The sequence below is a fragment of the Vicugna pacos genome, chromosome 3, assembly GCF_048564905.1.
Source record: "Vicugna pacos chromosome 3, VicPac4, whole genome shotgun sequence".
Taxonomy (NCBI): domain Eukaryota; kingdom Metazoa; phylum Chordata; class Mammalia; order Artiodactyla; family Camelidae; genus Vicugna; species Vicugna pacos.
Genome location: NC_132989.1, coordinates 50,829,486 through 50,847,232, shown reverse-complemented (window position 1 = coordinate 50,847,232; position 17,747 = coordinate 50,829,486). Strand labels below are relative to the sequence as shown.

Sequence of the window (17,747 nt, the reverse complement as noted above, 5' to 3'; positions counted from 1 at the left end):
CCTTGCTGGACCAGCAGTTCTTTTTCAGTCATAGGGCACATGCTTTTGCAAGTTACTATTTTTTTTTTTTACTAGCAGCAGTTTAATTTGGATTTTGTATCTTTCTTTCTTTAATAGTCTGATACGTACTTCTGCATGTCAATGCGTTTGCCAATGGATGAGGAAGCCTTCGTGAGTAAGTATTAATTGGATGGTTCGGAGGGGTGGGCAGTTGAAGGAAAGGCACCTATTTGAAATCAGTGGAAGGCTCTCTTTGATGATTATGAGCATATTAATCTTTTACTGTCAGTTTCTAAATGCATTTATAATGCCTAATGCAGAAACAAACTAGTCAGCCACTGAGAGACAAGATTACAAACTGTATCTGGAAAGACTCGTGAGTAATGGTAGTTAAGGAGTCGCATGCAGATGTCGATGGCCACGAATATCATGTGGTCCCATTTGTAGAGTATTGGCTTTCTGTCTGTGGTTGGATGTTTAATTCCACTCCACTCAACAGACTCTTTATTTACCTGCTGGTTCATGCTATAAATCGACTGCACTTAGAATCAACATTGGAGAATGTAAGATTTTACCTGTCAGACAGGTAGACGGTTAGGAGGAAGGAAGGGAGGGAGGGAGGGAAGACAGAGGGAACATCAGTCCTATTGTGTGTATTACAAAATAAGAAGACTCTTAAATGACAGGTCCTTCCCCAGCTGCGCCTTTAAACCAGATAGGAAAAATGACAAAGCACCATCTGTTTTCATCTGGGTTTTAATTTAAACTTCCCTTATGACAGACTTTTAACTGTTTAGGGAAGACGTGTGATTGGCAAATTATTCATGAATTTGCTCCCCTTCCTTACTTTTCTGGTTTGGGAAGTTGATTTTGAAGAGAAAGTGATGGTAATGAGAGTTGTGCTTTGGTCCCTTGAAACTAATCTTCAAGTGGGCTGTCTGAAACGGTGATTATGTGAATTGTAGAATGTGTACCGTAGCCTCGGGGCCGTCTGAGGATGGATTTTCATGAGGTGTTCCCTACAGGAAAATACATTATAGACGTGCAAAGCCAGAACAATGTGCATCTATTTTTTTTTCACACACTTTGGTGGCAATCACAACAGAAAATACAACCTATAAAAACACTCTCTAAACAAAACCTGCTCCATAGTTCATTTCTTCAGACCTTAGGAAGCTGAGCATTGCCTGACATTGTATACTATGTATCATAATTGAATATTATTAAGAAAATAGTTAGGAAGTATGTTGCTCCCAGATCCTGAACTTCAAAGGGAGAAAAATAATTTAAGTCCCTAACTGTAGTGCTGTGAGAAACACCAAAAGTGATTTAGGCTATAAATTCATAATTAAAATATTGACAGTAAAGTTTTCCTCAATTAGATATCCACATATTTGGCAGCCTAGGAGAAAGTAGCGTTTACTTATAAAAAGGAATTTTACCTGAAGTTTTTCTTTACAAATTTTATATTTTCTTTGTCTAAGTTCAGGAGTAGATTTGATTCTTCCTGTTTTTTTGATGAGAAGGCCACTCTACACACCTGTATAAATATAGTAGTTGTGTTTCAAAGCACTATTACAGCTCTTACATTAATAGGTGACTGGTCTGTTTCTGGAAGTGGTTGTAGTACATGATTTCAGAGCTGGTGACTGTAAGACCAATAAATGTATACCCTGGAATGTGTTATTGCTCTCATAGTATAAATGTGTTTACTTTCACATAATTTAAAATTGAAAATACAAGTCAATATATTCAGTCAAGAAAAATATTCATAGGAAACACATAAATGGCTATATTAGAACCAAGGTGTTAAGTGGTTCTTCATTTTTCTTAGGCAACTCTCATCTAAGGCTAAACTGTTTCCATTTCTAAGGTCCTTAAAAGGTCTTATAAGAATACTATTTTCAGTCTTTCTGCCATACTTTATGGCTGGGAGGATTGCAAGAATACTAAAGATTTTGTCACCTGTTCAAAACAGGATTGTTTCGTCCTCACTGTTAGTCTTTTAAGGTACTGCCCCTGGGAGATTTGTGGTTATCATTGTTTGCATTAATTCAGCAACCACAGAAGTTTAGGTGTAGGCAGAATAGAACTGGAAAATTGAAAACCAAAGAGAAGTACCAAAGAATTATTTATATAAGGGAGTAAGTAAGGAAAAATTTGCATATTTTATCTCATTAATTCTTTGGACCACGCTGTATGTTGTTGTGTTATAGAGAGAGAGAAAGAGAGGGTCATCTGCGTCTGATTTAATCAGCTGCTAGGACAGTTGTTTGTCCTGTTACAAGAATATTCTTCCTGTAATCAGCCCACTGCCAGCCATCATTTACTGAGGACTTGCCAGACACTAAAATTCTGAAAGCTAGGTGTATTTAAGCCATTTTACAAAAAAAAGAAACAGAAGGTCAGAGAGGTGAAGGAACGTGCCCAAGCTTTTACTCTCTATGTGCTCCCTATATGTATGGCGTTTAAATCATAACAGATTTGGGTGTGAGGATAGTGATACAGGAAAGAAAGAGGGAGTTATCAAATGGACAGATGGAGCTGAAATACAGCAAGAGCACGTCTGTGTCTTCCTCACATCCAGTTCAATTATTCTTTCATTCCCTTAGCTTCACTTCCCACTGGGAACACACTGGTCAGTTCTGCCAAAAACGTAAAATACCCCTCAAACCATCTTACAAAGTAAGACCCAGTATATGTGAAGATTTAAAGATTTGCACAAGGAAAAGGGCTTGGATATGCAGGTTATATGTTGGAAAGCTGATCATACATTGCTTATCCTGACTCTTAGAGTGAAAGTTTTGCTTGCGGGGTAACCAAGGCTTTTCCATGAATGAAGCTTTAGCCTTTTTGCGGGTTGTCTGAAATTCTGGGTCTCAGGGTGCCTGATCGTGAGATTAAATATGGTTGAAAACGAAGACTGGTAAAGACCTGTACAATTTTGTTCATTCTTTTCTTGAGACATTCATCATTTTATACCTTCTGTTTTCAGTATCTGTGCCTTTAAAATGTTTGAATGCCAGCAGGCTATGTTCCACAGGATAGGGTAGGGACTCAGTAATTGCTTGTTTAATACCTGAGTGAACACAGAAAAGGTGTTTTGTTTGGCCATTTTCTAAGGCAACATATTGCAGAGTAGACAATTTACTTTTCTGTCTTAAATTACACTTGTTTAAATATAAGGGAATAATGTTTTTTAAGAAAAGCCACTTGTTCATAAATTCAGCAAACTTCTAAAATTCTGCTGCATGTCAGTTACTGGGCTAGGCAGTGGAGAGGTGTGAGGTATGATACAAATTGAAGGAAATCACAGCCTGGCAGGATTCTGGAAGACAAGAATACAAATTTTACAACATATGAAAAGAACTTTCTCCTTTTGCTTTTCAGATTTCTGGAGAAAAATCACAAAAGACAGACTGCTTGTTAGGACTAAAATGAACTATCTTGATGGTGTTAAAAGCCAAAATTACATTTGAGTAACTCATATTTTGACTTTATACTTGTGTGACTAATTATGTAACTCATTTTCAATAAACATACTTCTTAATTTTGAGATGATACTTGCATGATTATCATGCAATTTATACGTGCATATGCCTGTAATATTGACATATGAGCAACATGTTTAATGTGTTTATATGTCAGTATTGAATTATTAAATGTGAATTAAAGTAGGTGTTTGTGGAAATTATATACTGAAGATTGTATAAAATTTTTATATTTTGAGCAAAATCATAGCTTTCCCTAGAGCATTGCTTTTGTTTATTGTTTTAATAAGAAACCAGAGAATTGGAATGGGTGAGGGTATGATAAAATCTGCATTTGACCACTGAACTGTGATGCTGTCTAAAAGGTGTTTTACAGACACTCAGAAGGATTGGCTCTGACAGCAGCCCACTCAGCCAAGAAATTTGACTGCCATCTTCATCCACTTGCTTTCCCTCACATGGATGACCAGTAAATAAATGTGTCTTTTCCTTAGTGAATGATGGCAGGTCCCTATCTATCAAATTGCACTACACAAATGAGATAGAAGCCACTGAATTTAGAAATAGATGAAATTAATCTAATGATTCATTGCTTTCCCTTTCCCTGGGCTTCTCTCTTGAATGTGGAACAGTGGCTACTGCAGAGTTGTACAGTTAGACTTGCGTATTTCCAAATGTGGCCTTTCTTAAGCAAAACACATGTTAAGGTGACGTTGGGATACTTCAGAAACCGCAAGGACAATCTAATTTTGATCACGCTTATGGGTCACTTACATAGCGTGACTAGAAAGACCAAGGTCTGGCAGGGTGTCGTGCTCATATATCCACATTTTATGGCCTTGACAGCAGTAAATTGAAGGGCGTGTGTTTGTACATGTGTGTGGGTCCTCATCCCCCCTCTGTCACCTTTCTGCTTCCAGTTAGTTGACTACGTATGCTTTCCCTTCTCTCTTCACCTAGGATTTTCTCCAGCATGAATAATTTAGTCTCTGTCTTCCATATGGCCATTAGGTACCTTCCAGCGGGCACCCTCAGAGGCTATTCTTGATTCTTGGTGGGAGCTACTTGGAGAGAGCTTTAGATAGCACATACAAGATACACTGTGCTAGAGGTCTCTTATGAGTGGATAAAACCTAATTTGCTTGGTCATAGTCATGAAGGAGAAGCTGTTGCTGTATGCTGTGTCTCGAGTATTTCTTGAATGCCCTCTGTTTTGGTCACTGAAATACATTTCCAATATGACACCCCCAAGCCCCCAGATTTTTGTCAGGTAATAAAAAAAAGAGGAGGAGTAGGGACCATTTCATTATGTTTTATAAAGCTGAGAGCTAGGAGTGTTTTCAGATGCATCAAGAAGTAACTGACATGTTGACAAAGCTGTCTTAATGCAGTCATGTCAAAATGCCATCCCTCTCCACCCCCTGGAAAATGACCAGTCCAGAAAGCCCAGGTTTGACTCAGGTTTGATGTGTAAAACGTCCTTCAGTGTCGAAGGGTTCCTGGCATTTTGACAGTCATTCCCAAGTAGCCATTTGAGCAATTTCAGTGGGGACAATTTCAGTGACCAACTCTAAAAAGATCAGGGTGAACTGCTCTAGGAAGAGAAAATTGCATGAGAGAGATGATACGGTTTGATCTGGCTCTGGGACGATGGTCTATTTGGATCTGCAAAGGGAGGAGACTATCCTAGCGGGCAACGGTATGAGCGTTGAAGGAGCACATGGGGCACACGTGTGAGCCCCACCACTTGCTGGCTGTGTGGCCGTGGTTGGTTAGTCAGCCTCACTCTTCTCTAGGCTCATCTATTTGAGGGAAAACGACCAGACTCAGAGGGTTGTTGTGAGCAGTAAATGAGCCACACACAGGGTAAGCCCTCAGTAAATGTTAGTGGTTATGGTTGCTGAGGACGGTGGCTGATGAGAGTAGAGTGGATGCTGGAGGCAGTCACATTGGAAATGTGGTGGCATCTGAGCTGCTGCAGTTTCATGGAAAGGCAAGAAGAGGAATAGGGATTAGATCCTGCAGGAAATTAATAGAGGGATAGTATAGAGATAATGTTTCAGAAACAGGCCCTAATGAAGTTTATGCTATTTTATCTTGCATAGCCTGGATGATGAAGTCTATTTATTGGTTACTTAGTTGGTTCTGGCATACACCAAAAAGTTCCTTTATAAAAGGCGGTTTAATTCTTTTTTGTGCTGGAATTCCTTTATTCAGCGATAAGGATTATTTCACTTTAAATTTGTGTTCAATTTATAGGCTTGCTCAGGTGTCTTATTTCTTGGTTAATTTGGTGACAGCAGCTTAAAGTCCTCATAAACCATCTTTAGGATTCTTTCTGAATTGTACATCATTGTCCAAGCTAGCGAGAGCTGACGACAATTTCTCTATTAAACTTTCTGATTAAAAATGTTCAAGCACAGGTCTTTATTTTAGTGTAGAGTTGCTTTATGGTTTGCGGGAAGCTGGCAGAAGATTATAATATGCCATTGCTGTGTGTTTTCAACATGCTGCCAAATGGACTCTGCTGCTGTGAGCCTCACACTGTCTGAACCTTTCTCGCCCAACCTCCAGATGATGAACACTGAGGGTGATCATATCCTACACTTAAACACAACTCAGAGCATTATCTTCAGTTCCTATGAATGGTTTTTGGAGTATAATCTTTATTTTTTGGAGATAAAGAAATGTTTATGGGAGTGACATTAAGGTTGAGGACCTGTAATTTTTATTTAAATTATGACAACTCTTTTACATTATTGTTTCTTGAACCTTGCACCTCTCTATTTTCTCAATATTGCAAATGGCTTGAAAGCACTAGCAATATTAGCATACCGACTCTGTCACAGACGTGACCGTTATCACCAGAGGCTCCATTTGTCTGCTTGCTTCAGACCTCAGCCCTAAAACGATTTCAGATGATACAGCTGAAACTGCCTGACGCAACGTAGAGTTCCAACAATCTCTTTTAATAGAACAATTCTAAAGGATCAACAAATGTTTGCCTTCAGAAACTTTTCTATAAACTCATTTTAAAAGAAACCTTCTTTTTACTGTTTGCCCTGTACATTTAAAAGAGCTATGCCATCCAAGTTAACTAAGATGAGTTAACTCAGCTCTCAGTATGCTCACAAAATAGAATATATTCAGCCACTAAAGATGGTAACTATCGTCAGAATCACCTCCAATTCACCTGGGAAATTTTTCAAAGATACACTGACTTGGAACAACCTCTGGAGATTTACATAAGATATTGATGGGGGAGGGTCAGGACTGATCCAGGATTGACCCTGAGCACCTGTATTTTCTTTAACAAAACTCCATAAGGTAATTCTAATGCACAGCACTAGCTGCAAAGTACTGTTGACAAAAATTATTTAATAACATGTGAAAATATCCACAGTATATGAAATAAGCTATTAAGTGTGTATAATATGATTCCACTGGGAGGAAAAAAGAAACAAAGCTAAACAGTAATTTTCTCTCATGATATATACTGCAGGCAACAATTCAAGAATGCCTAAGTTCTGGATATCAGTTCTTTTTTATTTGATAGGTTAATTGTCTATGGTCTGTAGTATATCTTTACTGCCTGTCTTTAGCTAAAAAGAGAGTTCCTCCCATTTCCAGTAGTATTTTAGGGTTAGTTGTATGTACATAGATATCTCATAAATTGCACATTCCTTCACTTGGCTACATGGGTTCTTCGAAATATTTCCATGCCCTGGGTCTGGCTGATACATCAAAATTTGACATGCAGACCTGAATATCCACCTGGAAAGGAAAAATGGAGAGAAAGCCAAGTGCTAAATGAAATTCTCTCCTAGGTCACATTTTTAGAGAATTTTATGGCCCTGATTGTGGTCTGATGTTGGCTAAAAGAGGCCATAAATCCTGAACAGGCTCATGCAGTTAGACCAAATTTTGCTTAGAACTCCAGAAAGTAGACCTAGTTATCTCTCTGCTTGATATGCCACCCACACACGTACTTCCAAGTCTTCCATTTCAGATGACATTATTCTTTGAGAAATCCTCCAACCTATGCACTTTCAGTGTCATCACATTTCCTTTAATTAATTTGTGTGAGTCACTATTTCTGGAGTCATAGTCCTTCAAGAGTGTTTGGTTCCCAGGACTTACACTTACCTGCCTATAAAGTTTTCCCAGGTCTCATACATCAGGCAATCCGAACTGCTAACACCTGTTGAGCCTGAAGTACCATTTCCATTTAAGCAGCTGTCATCTTACTATTGAGTTAGAAGAGCCGATAGCACTTTTAATCTTATTGGATATAATATTCCCTTGCATCCTCACGAGGCTGTGCTTTTGCCTGTTTGTCACTGTCCCAAGGCTGCCTTTGTTTATTCTCCCTGTCAGAACTGCACACTCAGACGCACTTGTTGTCATTATTATCCTCTAGCTTTCTTTCCCTTAGATCCTTTATCTTTGGTGTATGAAGTGAGAAAAAGAAAGAAGGGGGAATGTAAGATGTGATTTTTAAATATTTTTTTCGTATTCTGCTTTGTGTAGTGTTGGGATCTCCAGCATAGTTATACATGTATCTTGTGCTCAGCAGACGTTGTTCTTATTCACGAGGGATGGGGTCTTGATTTGCAAAGCCAGGAATAATAAGTGGGAGTGGCACAAACCCAGGAGATGAACCTGTCAGCCTCATCTTTTCCCAGTTGACCTCTGCCCAGCACTGGCAGCAGGCCGTTCAGTGAAATTGTCCACGTCCTGCTTTATTTTTGCTCTGTTTTATGGCACCTACTGTTTAGTTTAGATTTACATTTGGATATGGCATTCCTTTTGCTGGATATATTTTTCATTTCAACTTGCAATGAATTGTACTTAAGTTATAATTGTATGAATGCTTTGATATTACACTTTCTTTAGGAGATGAAAAAGATGGTTAGTTGTTTGTTTTCACTCTATACCAATAATTTACTTAGCATTTAAATTAGATGTCGAGTTTCTGGAGGAATGTGTGAATCGGTGAGAGTAAGTTTTTAAGAGAGGGAATTCTGAGGAATTTTCTTTTATTACCACTTAAAGATACTGATCTGTGTCTAATTATAGAAACTAAAGTTAAACACGTATCTAGTAAGAGTTCAATGTGGAGCAAATAAATGGCTCTTAAAATAGTGTGTCAGAAGGAGAAAAAAAAATCAGAAAATGACTAGAGAAGCTCTACTTTGAATAACGTTTGCCCTTTACTTTACAAAGGACAGTTAGCAGATTCTCTTGCGTAAGCAGGAGCCCAGGCAAGACTTGTGGCTTTCCTTCCTAATGCAAAGCCACAGAGACTGTGTGTTGTCATCTTCACGATCTGTTCCTCTTCCAGTAGGCCTCCTCTCTGTCCTTACCTGAATCTTCTGCTTAATATTTCACTTTATAAATTTAATGATAGCTCACTCTTTTTACAAAAAAAAAAAAAGCTTTTGCTTTGTTTCACAGCAGTACTCATGGCATTAATGTAAAAAGACACTGCTGGGGTCTCCTGCACAGATCCTGACCATGCAGGGCTTGCCCTCAAACCTTGTTCTGAGCCTTCTCTGTGGTTCCTACTATCACCTATGGTGCTTTTGTCCACCCTCCTAGCTTCAGGGTTCAATTTTTGAGTGATTACCAAATATGTAATCCTCTGATCTCTTCCCTGTGTAAGAGTCACATATCCCAATCTTCTGCTGGGTCTCCCACCTGAATTTTTAGCCAACACATCAAATTCACATTGTTTTACATCCAACAGTTTAATTTTGATAAAGTTCACTTGGCTATGTTCGTTTATTAACAAAATTCTCAGAATGATTCAATCTTAGGAAATCTATTACTGTAATCCATCCATAATCCAAAAATCAAAGGGGGGTGGGACCCATATGAGCATCTGCATAGGTTCTGAAAAAGCAGAGGAGTCAGCCTCTTGTTTGACAAGCCCTCACAGATTGGCAGAGGGGTATTCATAAAAAAAAAAAATTGAGAGTGGGAAGTAGATTCAGTCAGACCAAGAAGTTACAGATGTCCGTAGAGTGATATAAGCCATTTAATTTAAAAAAATGAATATAAGATAGCAAATAGCATCACGTACCAAAACTGTAAAGTAAATAAAAGACAAAGACCAGGTACTCCCACCTCAGGGCTTTTTCAGTTTTCCTTCTTCGAGGAATGATCTGTTGGGAGGATTTTGGAGGGAGAAAGGAAATCCTGCACTCAACTTGAATTGTCTATCAAATAGACAAAAAGAGCTCTAAAAAAAGATGCAATTATGCACACCGGAGACTTAAGATCATTTTAGACTGCTTAGAATTTTTAATGTATAAAGGTGGCTTGTAAACTCCCCGGTAGGGCAGTATTTTACATGTGAACAAAAGGGGGTGAGCCAATCCCAGACCAGGACAGGAAGCTCATGCTCCATGGTGAGCACACATAATAATAACTTATCCCTAGTTCTTCCTTTGTTTTACCTCTGCACTGATTTTTGTTTATTTTAATGTCTTTCAACCACTACTGTTAGGACAAAAAGAGAAATGACATTGCATAAGTTTCAGTATCCCTTAAACAAGTGCACAGTACTCATCCAGAACAGTAATTTTCCCTCTTCTATATTTTTGTAAAGACACATATTCTATTTTTATTTTCTTTTCTAGTAAATTGTTTCTCCATATCACATCCCAGTGACTACTGTTATTTTAAGATGGTAATAAATTTGTGTTATGAATCATTTTGCTTATGTTTTGACTACTTACTGTGGCTTCTGCTTCAGTACAATGCTGTGCAGCATCGTATGGTTCTCAGAACTATACCGAAATCTGGAAGGAAATACATTTTGAATACGTCGCCTGGAGCTTTCATTTTATACCCACATAATGCTCTCATCACTTTAAAAGAGGACTTTCATTAAAACATGTATGTGGGTATATGCGTAGTTTCAGCCTATTAATTATTCTTTTCTCCTTTTGTTATGTAATAGTTTACTATCCTACTAAATTATCAAATCATGCTCATCTTAAGGAATAAGATAATTTATACAACCAGGGCATTCTGCCATAAGAGCATCAAAACATCTTTGTTATATAGCTATTTGAACTGTTAAATGATGCGGTCTCTTGTGACACTTTGTGCATGGAAGTGTAAGTTGTATTCATATTCATGTATCATTTCTCTTAACAGTTGACTTCAAACCTCGTGCCAGCATGGATACTGTCCATCATATGTTACTTTTTGGATGCAATATGCCAGCGTCCACTGGAAATTACTGGTAAGGGAAAATGGGCTCATAGTACAAAGGGGTGTAGAAAATATGATTTTTACAAATACAAAGTACATCTTTGCAAATATCTTAACACCTAATTAATAAATATGCAGAATATTTCTTTTTTAGAAAAGAGTATTGTTCTTTTGCATCACATGGTTATCATGGTTTAATTATCACAGTTATTTAGCCTGCTGTGGAACATGACCATCAGTCTTTGTCACTGCCTTAATAAATACATGTCTGTTGTCATAGATAGTGTGTCTAGGTGCAGACAGCTTGTAAAGAAAGACTGAAATTTAGATAACAGATACTCTGATGTTTATTTATTTAAGTTCATGATTCAACCCAAAGAGCACCATGGATCTGAGCATCTTTTATCCCAGACACTGTGCTCAGTGATCCGTATGCACCATTTCATTTTAGCCTAACGTCTTTGCAAGGGAGGTGTTAATATCCCCACATTACAGACAAGGACCCTGAAGCTCAGAGATTCAGTAACTTGCCCAAGATAACATGGCTGGTTGGAGGCACACCAAGATTGAACCCTAGGCTGTCTGGTTCCATTTTACCACACTGCCTCCCATTTATTCAAGTAACTGTTGCAGTTTTAGAATTTATTTTAATCACTGTGGTGAATCTTAATATCATGTCATGAACAGTCAATAAACATCTATTAAATGCCTATTATATGCCAGAACTGCAGCAGGTGCTGTGGGATGTTATAGGATAAACAGATATATTTTCTACCCCCAGAAACTTTCAGCATAATTATGGTTTGAAATCTTCACTTTCATTTTGTTCTTTGGTATTCATGACAATCAGTAATCTTTGAAAATAGCCATGCATTGTAAGCTTCATATTTTGTACCTGTAGCCTGAATCGCTGTTACCTGTTTAACAATCCAGAATGACTTGTGCATCCTGCTTTGCACTGGAAAGGGATCTCTTCTGTGGTCCTGCCCCTGCATAATCATGTATACTGATAGACCTCTCTCTCTGCATCCTAATATTCATCAGGCTGATGCGAGGCACGCAGCAACTGCTTTCCAGTCGTTTTTATAATAAACAATTGTAATATGTATTTGAAACTGTTAAGAGCACAAGGCAATTAGTGGAAATCTCCATAGACCAAGTACCATCAAAGCATTTGTTAATAGGCTTAAGTTATTTGATGAAAGGGGCATATCACATATAGGAACCCAGCTCACATGACTGGGTTTATGTAAAAATGGAGTCAGCAAATCACAGTTAATACCCTTTGATATCAACATTCCAATTTTTGCTCTTCAGTAAATTTTTGTAAATAAAATCCTGGGATTAAAAGATTATTCTGTGACAGCTTTTTCTGAATCTTATTCAGCAAATTGCATCTTTTGGTTTTTGTGATTTAAAAATATTTCTTGTGATATTAGCAATATTTACCTTTGAATTAGAAATAGTGAAAATAGTTAAAAGGGATATAAGCTTTTAAAATCTGCTTTAGCTTCACCATGGTTAAAGAGAATGAGTGAAAAATAAACATCACTTAAATATTTTTATGGCTCTAATTGTTAAGAAAAAAAATTACATAAAATGAACTAAGCCTGGTTCACTGTTCTCATGGCAAGGGAATATCACAGCAAACACATTATTTTGGCTCTTTTAAAATATTACTGTTCTTAAATACACTATTTTGAAATTAAGTCTGTAAAATATATTTTCCAAAGACTTCCAAGTTGGGGAAAGAGAGAATTTAAAGTAAATGAGAGTGAAAACAGCAGTTTTGAGTAAACCACATTTTTTTCCGCTAAAATTAATACTTGAAAGGCGCTATTAGTAGAGTGAATGTGTAGTGAATTGTCTAGATTCCGTGGGTAAATTATTTATCCCATGTGGGCTGGCCTTGGTTTTTTTCATTTTAGCAAGGAACTAATGCGATCATTTATAGAACCCTATGCTCTAAAATTCCATAATTCTATGAATATAAATTGCATACAAATGCTGAGTCAGATTGGAAAGGCATCATTGTTAGAAGCTGGGTACGTGCACTGGTTACCTCACCTCAAGCAGGCAGTCCACAGTGTTTTGCCATTGAGTCGCATCACTAAGTAATGAGAATTCTTAATGACATTATGCTCCTGTCATTTTAAATGTATTTTTAAAATCTGCCTCGCAGCCCATATTCCCTGTTAATCTATAGGTTTGTTATAAGTGACTGTAACCATACACCAAGGACAATAATTGATGCACTTATTCATCTTCTTTTAATCAAGCTCATAGTGTTTATCCAACAGTTAAAAGTAGAATCTTTTCAATACGTACGTGTAGGATCTGTTCAATAAGCAACCTGGGAGATGTATGTTAACTAAAACCGTTGTAGTGACTCTGGCTTCCACAGTCCAGCCTTATTCTTCATTTAAAAACGGTATAGACTTTTTATCCCCCAAAGTCCATGCCTCTTTGAAGCATGGGGCCTCTCAGAGTATTTCATGGGCTGAGATTTCCAGCTGCGTCAGGAAACATCCTCCACTCCCTGCCCCTGATGCCACTCAGGCTCAGCCCTGGAGACAGTCGGCGGATGTTTCCCAACTGCGTAGCCGCTTATCCTCCCGCCTGAATTATAGTGCTAATAACAGAACTCTATCAGTGTCAAAAGCCTTGCATTATTTTTCTAAAGTGTTTGAGTCCTGGAATTTATCACTCTCATTTTACAGTTGCACATCTGTTCTTCATCTGCTCCAAGATATAGACCATACCTAAATGAAGATTCCCAAACTTCCACATGTATTTTTGGTTACGATATCAGTAGTGTTCTGAATATTAAGAATATTAAGAGCCATTCACACTCTAAAGAAATCTTTCTGGGAATACAAAGCTATTTTAGTGAAAGAAGAGAAAGCAAATCACTGTGATGAGATAAAAATTCACATTTTTAGGTGAGACAAGAAAAATTTAAACATAAAACGTTTTCTCTGCCTTTGGCCTCCTCCCTCCCTCCTAGTGTGCACTGTGCCTCTGCGTTATGTGTTGACCAGACCTCCCCAACGGCAGAGATACCTGCTCAACCATAAGGTCAATTTTTCTTCTTCTGGCAACAGCCATATAACTCCTTAGAAGACAACATTTCTTTCTCAGTCTCGTCAGGGCTGATGATGACCCACCACTCACCTTGTACCTGCAGACATCTTTGGTGAACTTTACGTGCAGTGTCAATATATTATTTCCCTTAAAGATAGCGATTGGTGCAGAACTGACTGGTCCGATGACCTGGGAGATCCTGGGCTGCAGCTAATGGAAGTTCTTAGCTTAAATGCTTACTTATGACCTTATAAATGTCACTAGCAGTATTACTTGTATTCTATCTATTTTAAAAGATTATTGTTTCTTATGCTACCAAATATGTGAGTGAGCCTCAGATAAAATTAATGACAATCAGGCAACTTGAAGTGACTGACCAAATATATAGTCCTCTAAGATCACTGATAGTTAACAGTGTTAACTCTAGATATGGGTAGAAGCAACAAGAGGGAACCATTTCCTGGATCATAACAGACTAGGAAGACAGGGGTTTAGAGGCTTTGGGCTGCTAGCAGGACCTAGTCCAGGAATAGCACATTGAGTTGCCTATCAACAAAATCCTTGTCTGGCCTGGGAATGAGCATTCTTTGCACTGTGGACAAAATTGGTCATGAAATGCATCCCAAACCTTGGTCAAAATGAAGACTGAAAGAGAAGGGACTGTAAAATAAAGAATGTTGCCCACCATTCATTTCAACAAGAGTCCTTAGCCACCGCATTCACTGATCTAAAAGCACATTCTGAAAGGAATTCAGGGCAAAGATCAGGATGAAGCCGTCTGTGATATAGAAAAACTGGCAGAACTTGCCCTCGAATAGACATTTTTGGGAGAAAAATCTTATGAACTCAGTTTCTTGCATCTTCCCATACTAAGAAAAGCACTAAAACCGTTAACTAAGATGTCTGTTCCTCGTGACTGGCAGCAGTCTTCTACTGAGATGTGTACTTGACTGCACGTACCTTCCCAGCTTACCTCTTCTGAACGGTTCTCAGAGTTCTCTGAGAGATTGTCTCCTGGGTTATAATCCTCAGTTTGGCTTGAATAAAAATTTCCATTTCTTTCTTATATTAAAATTGACTAATTTTTTCATTGAAGACCAAAACATCAAGCTCAAATTTCCTCTCTTTTCTGTTTGTTAGCTAAGAGTTCCCTATTTTCCCTTGAGTGTTTTATTTTCATTGCCTGCAAGTTGGCAAATAAGTATGTGTCTCAAATAAAGTAAACATTTTTTTCCCCGGAATTATGAAGTTATAATTCATCCCCTGTCTTCAGGCAGCTCTTTTAATATGAAGGCAAAGAGCTATTCTGATGATATTTCACTGTTGGGCTGCCCTCCTTTGCTCTTTGTAATTGCCTGTTTCTACTGTTCATTAAAATATATTTACAGTTATATTAAGTTTACATGGAAATAGTAGACACAGCATGAAGCAGTTTTCATTATGTAGTCATTTTAATTTTAAAGTTTTTTTTTCCTCTCCGCATATTCTAGTCTTTTGTGTCTCATTCCAAATTAGCAGCTCACACTGGTAATGTGTCTCGTTAATTATATGCATGTGCATTTAAATTGCATACATTGATGTGAACCTTTTAATATACTGTGGGGTGGTCCCTTTATAGTTACAGTGGGCCTGGCGCTCGATTCCAAAATCGCATGCCTCTAGAGGATGCAAATAAGGACCAGCTAATGGAAAAAGCAGCAGCTCTGCCAGCCCATGTCAAGAAGGCAGCAGTACCTGTCAGATGTAACCCTCATTCCTTCTTTCCCAGGCTTTTAAAGAGGGAGATAATTAACTGCATCTAGGGACCCAGGGAAAGTCATAGCACCGGGATTGGAGCAAGCATATCTATAGCACGATTTGTTGGACTCCGTCTGTGCTTGCAGACTTAATTCAAAGTGTAGCAGTTCTAAGTTCCCCAGGTTTTTTGGCTGAATATGAGCCATAACTGAGCAGATGGTCTTTAGGGCTTTTTAAGGTCAGTAAGGAAATGAGATGCTGAATGAACACCAGATGATTTAGATATTAAAAACTCTATTACTGCTCTCCATGAAAATACGGTAAATTTTGGGAGATCTTGGAAATTGAAATATCCATTTATCTATGTAATGAATACCTTTTTGTTTTGTTTTAACTCTAACAATCATTTTTTTAAAAAAAAAAAACAATGAGTAGCTAGCTGCACAGTTTCAGGCTTTGAAAATCATGTTTTGTTTATACACACTGTGTTGGCATTTGGGGTGATTCTGGAACACTTTCTCTTTGTGATGTGACATTGTATAATCTTGTGCACTTTCTATTATGCTGAGCACAGAATTTGGGGCTTAAGGCAATTTATGATGCAAACTCCAAGACTGTGTGTTCACAGTATTGAGTGATTCAGTACTTCTTTGGTATAATGCCCCATGCTTTGACGTGATCTTCTCTGCAGAGCTAAAATTACTGTTTTTAGTCTTAGTAGTAAACATTTGAATTGAAAACTATTTCTAACGACGCTTATGACCAACCACTCTTTACAAATCAAAGGGCTTTACAGGTTGTTGGATCTCTTTTGAAAAGCAGAGTCCCAGCTGGTTGAACGAGGCTGCTTCCAGCCATTCCAATTGGGAGTCACTCTCAAGCTGAAGCACTAGTGCTTTACCATCCTGGGAAGCTTTAGCTTAAATCCCTTACAGCTGCTTCTATTTATTAACCACCCGTGTGTCCTCTTAAATGCCCCTTTCTCCACGGGGCTGCAGATGCTGGTGGTGGGAGAGAGAAAAGTGGCTGGAACATGTGAATACATATACATAGAAGCCTGTATGTGACACCCCTGCTTGGTTGCTCATTTAAATGACTGGTTTTTTAGGGTGATGTCACTTTCCACATAAGTCTGCAGTTCTGTTGCCTCCCTTGTGGTGATAATGACTCTTTGGTTGAAAATGGTGCTTGCATGTGCTGCCTTTAGGCACACTCTCCATGTCCTAGTTACCTGTCATCCATACACTATACTGCAAGATTTGCCATGTGTCCTCTGCAGTCCCCTCTTGGTTTCTTCTGCCATAATGAAACTTCTGAAGTTAAAATATACATAACATCCTTGTCGGTATAAATAAAAACAACAGTCTTTAAAATCTGTGCTATCCCTTGTCCTAAGCACTATAAAATGTGTCCGAGTGCAGCAGCAAGGAACAGACATAAATTTCTGCTAAGCAAAAATTATTCGCATCCATTTCCTTTTTCTGCTTTAAGATTGTAACAGATTCATATTATATTATATATCAGGATATTATAAAGGATCTTCATTAAAATATAGTTGGCATCTTGCTCTAACTTCTAGTCACCAACGATCACAGTGCTTGGGTAACATATAGGTGCCCGGATTCGAGTTGTTAATAGCAGTTCTTTAGCAACAGACCAATTCTCAGTAAACTAGTATCAGCTTTAATAACACAGAATGACATGGTTGAACCATTTTGACAGTTTCAACAGAAACACATTACATGATTTCGAACATTATTATTTCCTCACAAGACTAGTATTTATGTTAAACGGAATAGCAATATTATAGCACAGTGCTATAATAGCACATTGAATGTAGAGCCAGAACTTTGAGATCAGAGCATCTTGGGTTGAAATCTCATCTCCACAACTTGATAGTCGTAATACACATTGGTCAAGTTATTTAGCCTGTATCGATCCGTTTCCTCATCTGTAAAATGGGGTTACTAACCCTGACATCATGAAGAGGGAGTGAGGGGGTGTAAGTGATGTGGACGGTGCAGTGCCTGGCACAGAGAAGTAATTCATAAATGGCAGTTATTATCCTTACCCGTTTATTAGTAAGGTGCTTTTTAGCAGTCCACTGTGTACCAAGCTCATCCTTCGGCACTGAGAATTCGGTGTGGACTAAGCAGACATGCCCAAGACACGCTCTTGTAGCCTTCACTGCCTCTCTAACCTCATGGTGGA

At 38.2% G+C, this 17,747-nt stretch overlaps 1 protein-coding gene across 12 annotated transcripts in view; it reads left to right on the top strand.

Annotated features, from left to right (window-relative positions):
* Positions 1-17,747, top strand: part of PAM (peptidylglycine alpha-amidating monooxygenase) — a 255,430-nt gene that overhangs the window by 142,765 nt on the left and 94,918 nt on the right. For all 12 annotated transcript variants that reach the window (XM_072958329.1, XM_072958328.1, XM_072958327.1 and 9 more), the window contains 2 exons: positions 118-175; positions 10,659-10,746. In XM_072958329.1, coding sequence (XP_072814430.1) covers positions 118-175; positions 10,659-10,746 — 146 coding nt within the window. The remainder of the gene's footprint in view (positions 1-117; positions 176-10,658; positions 10,747-17,747) is intronic.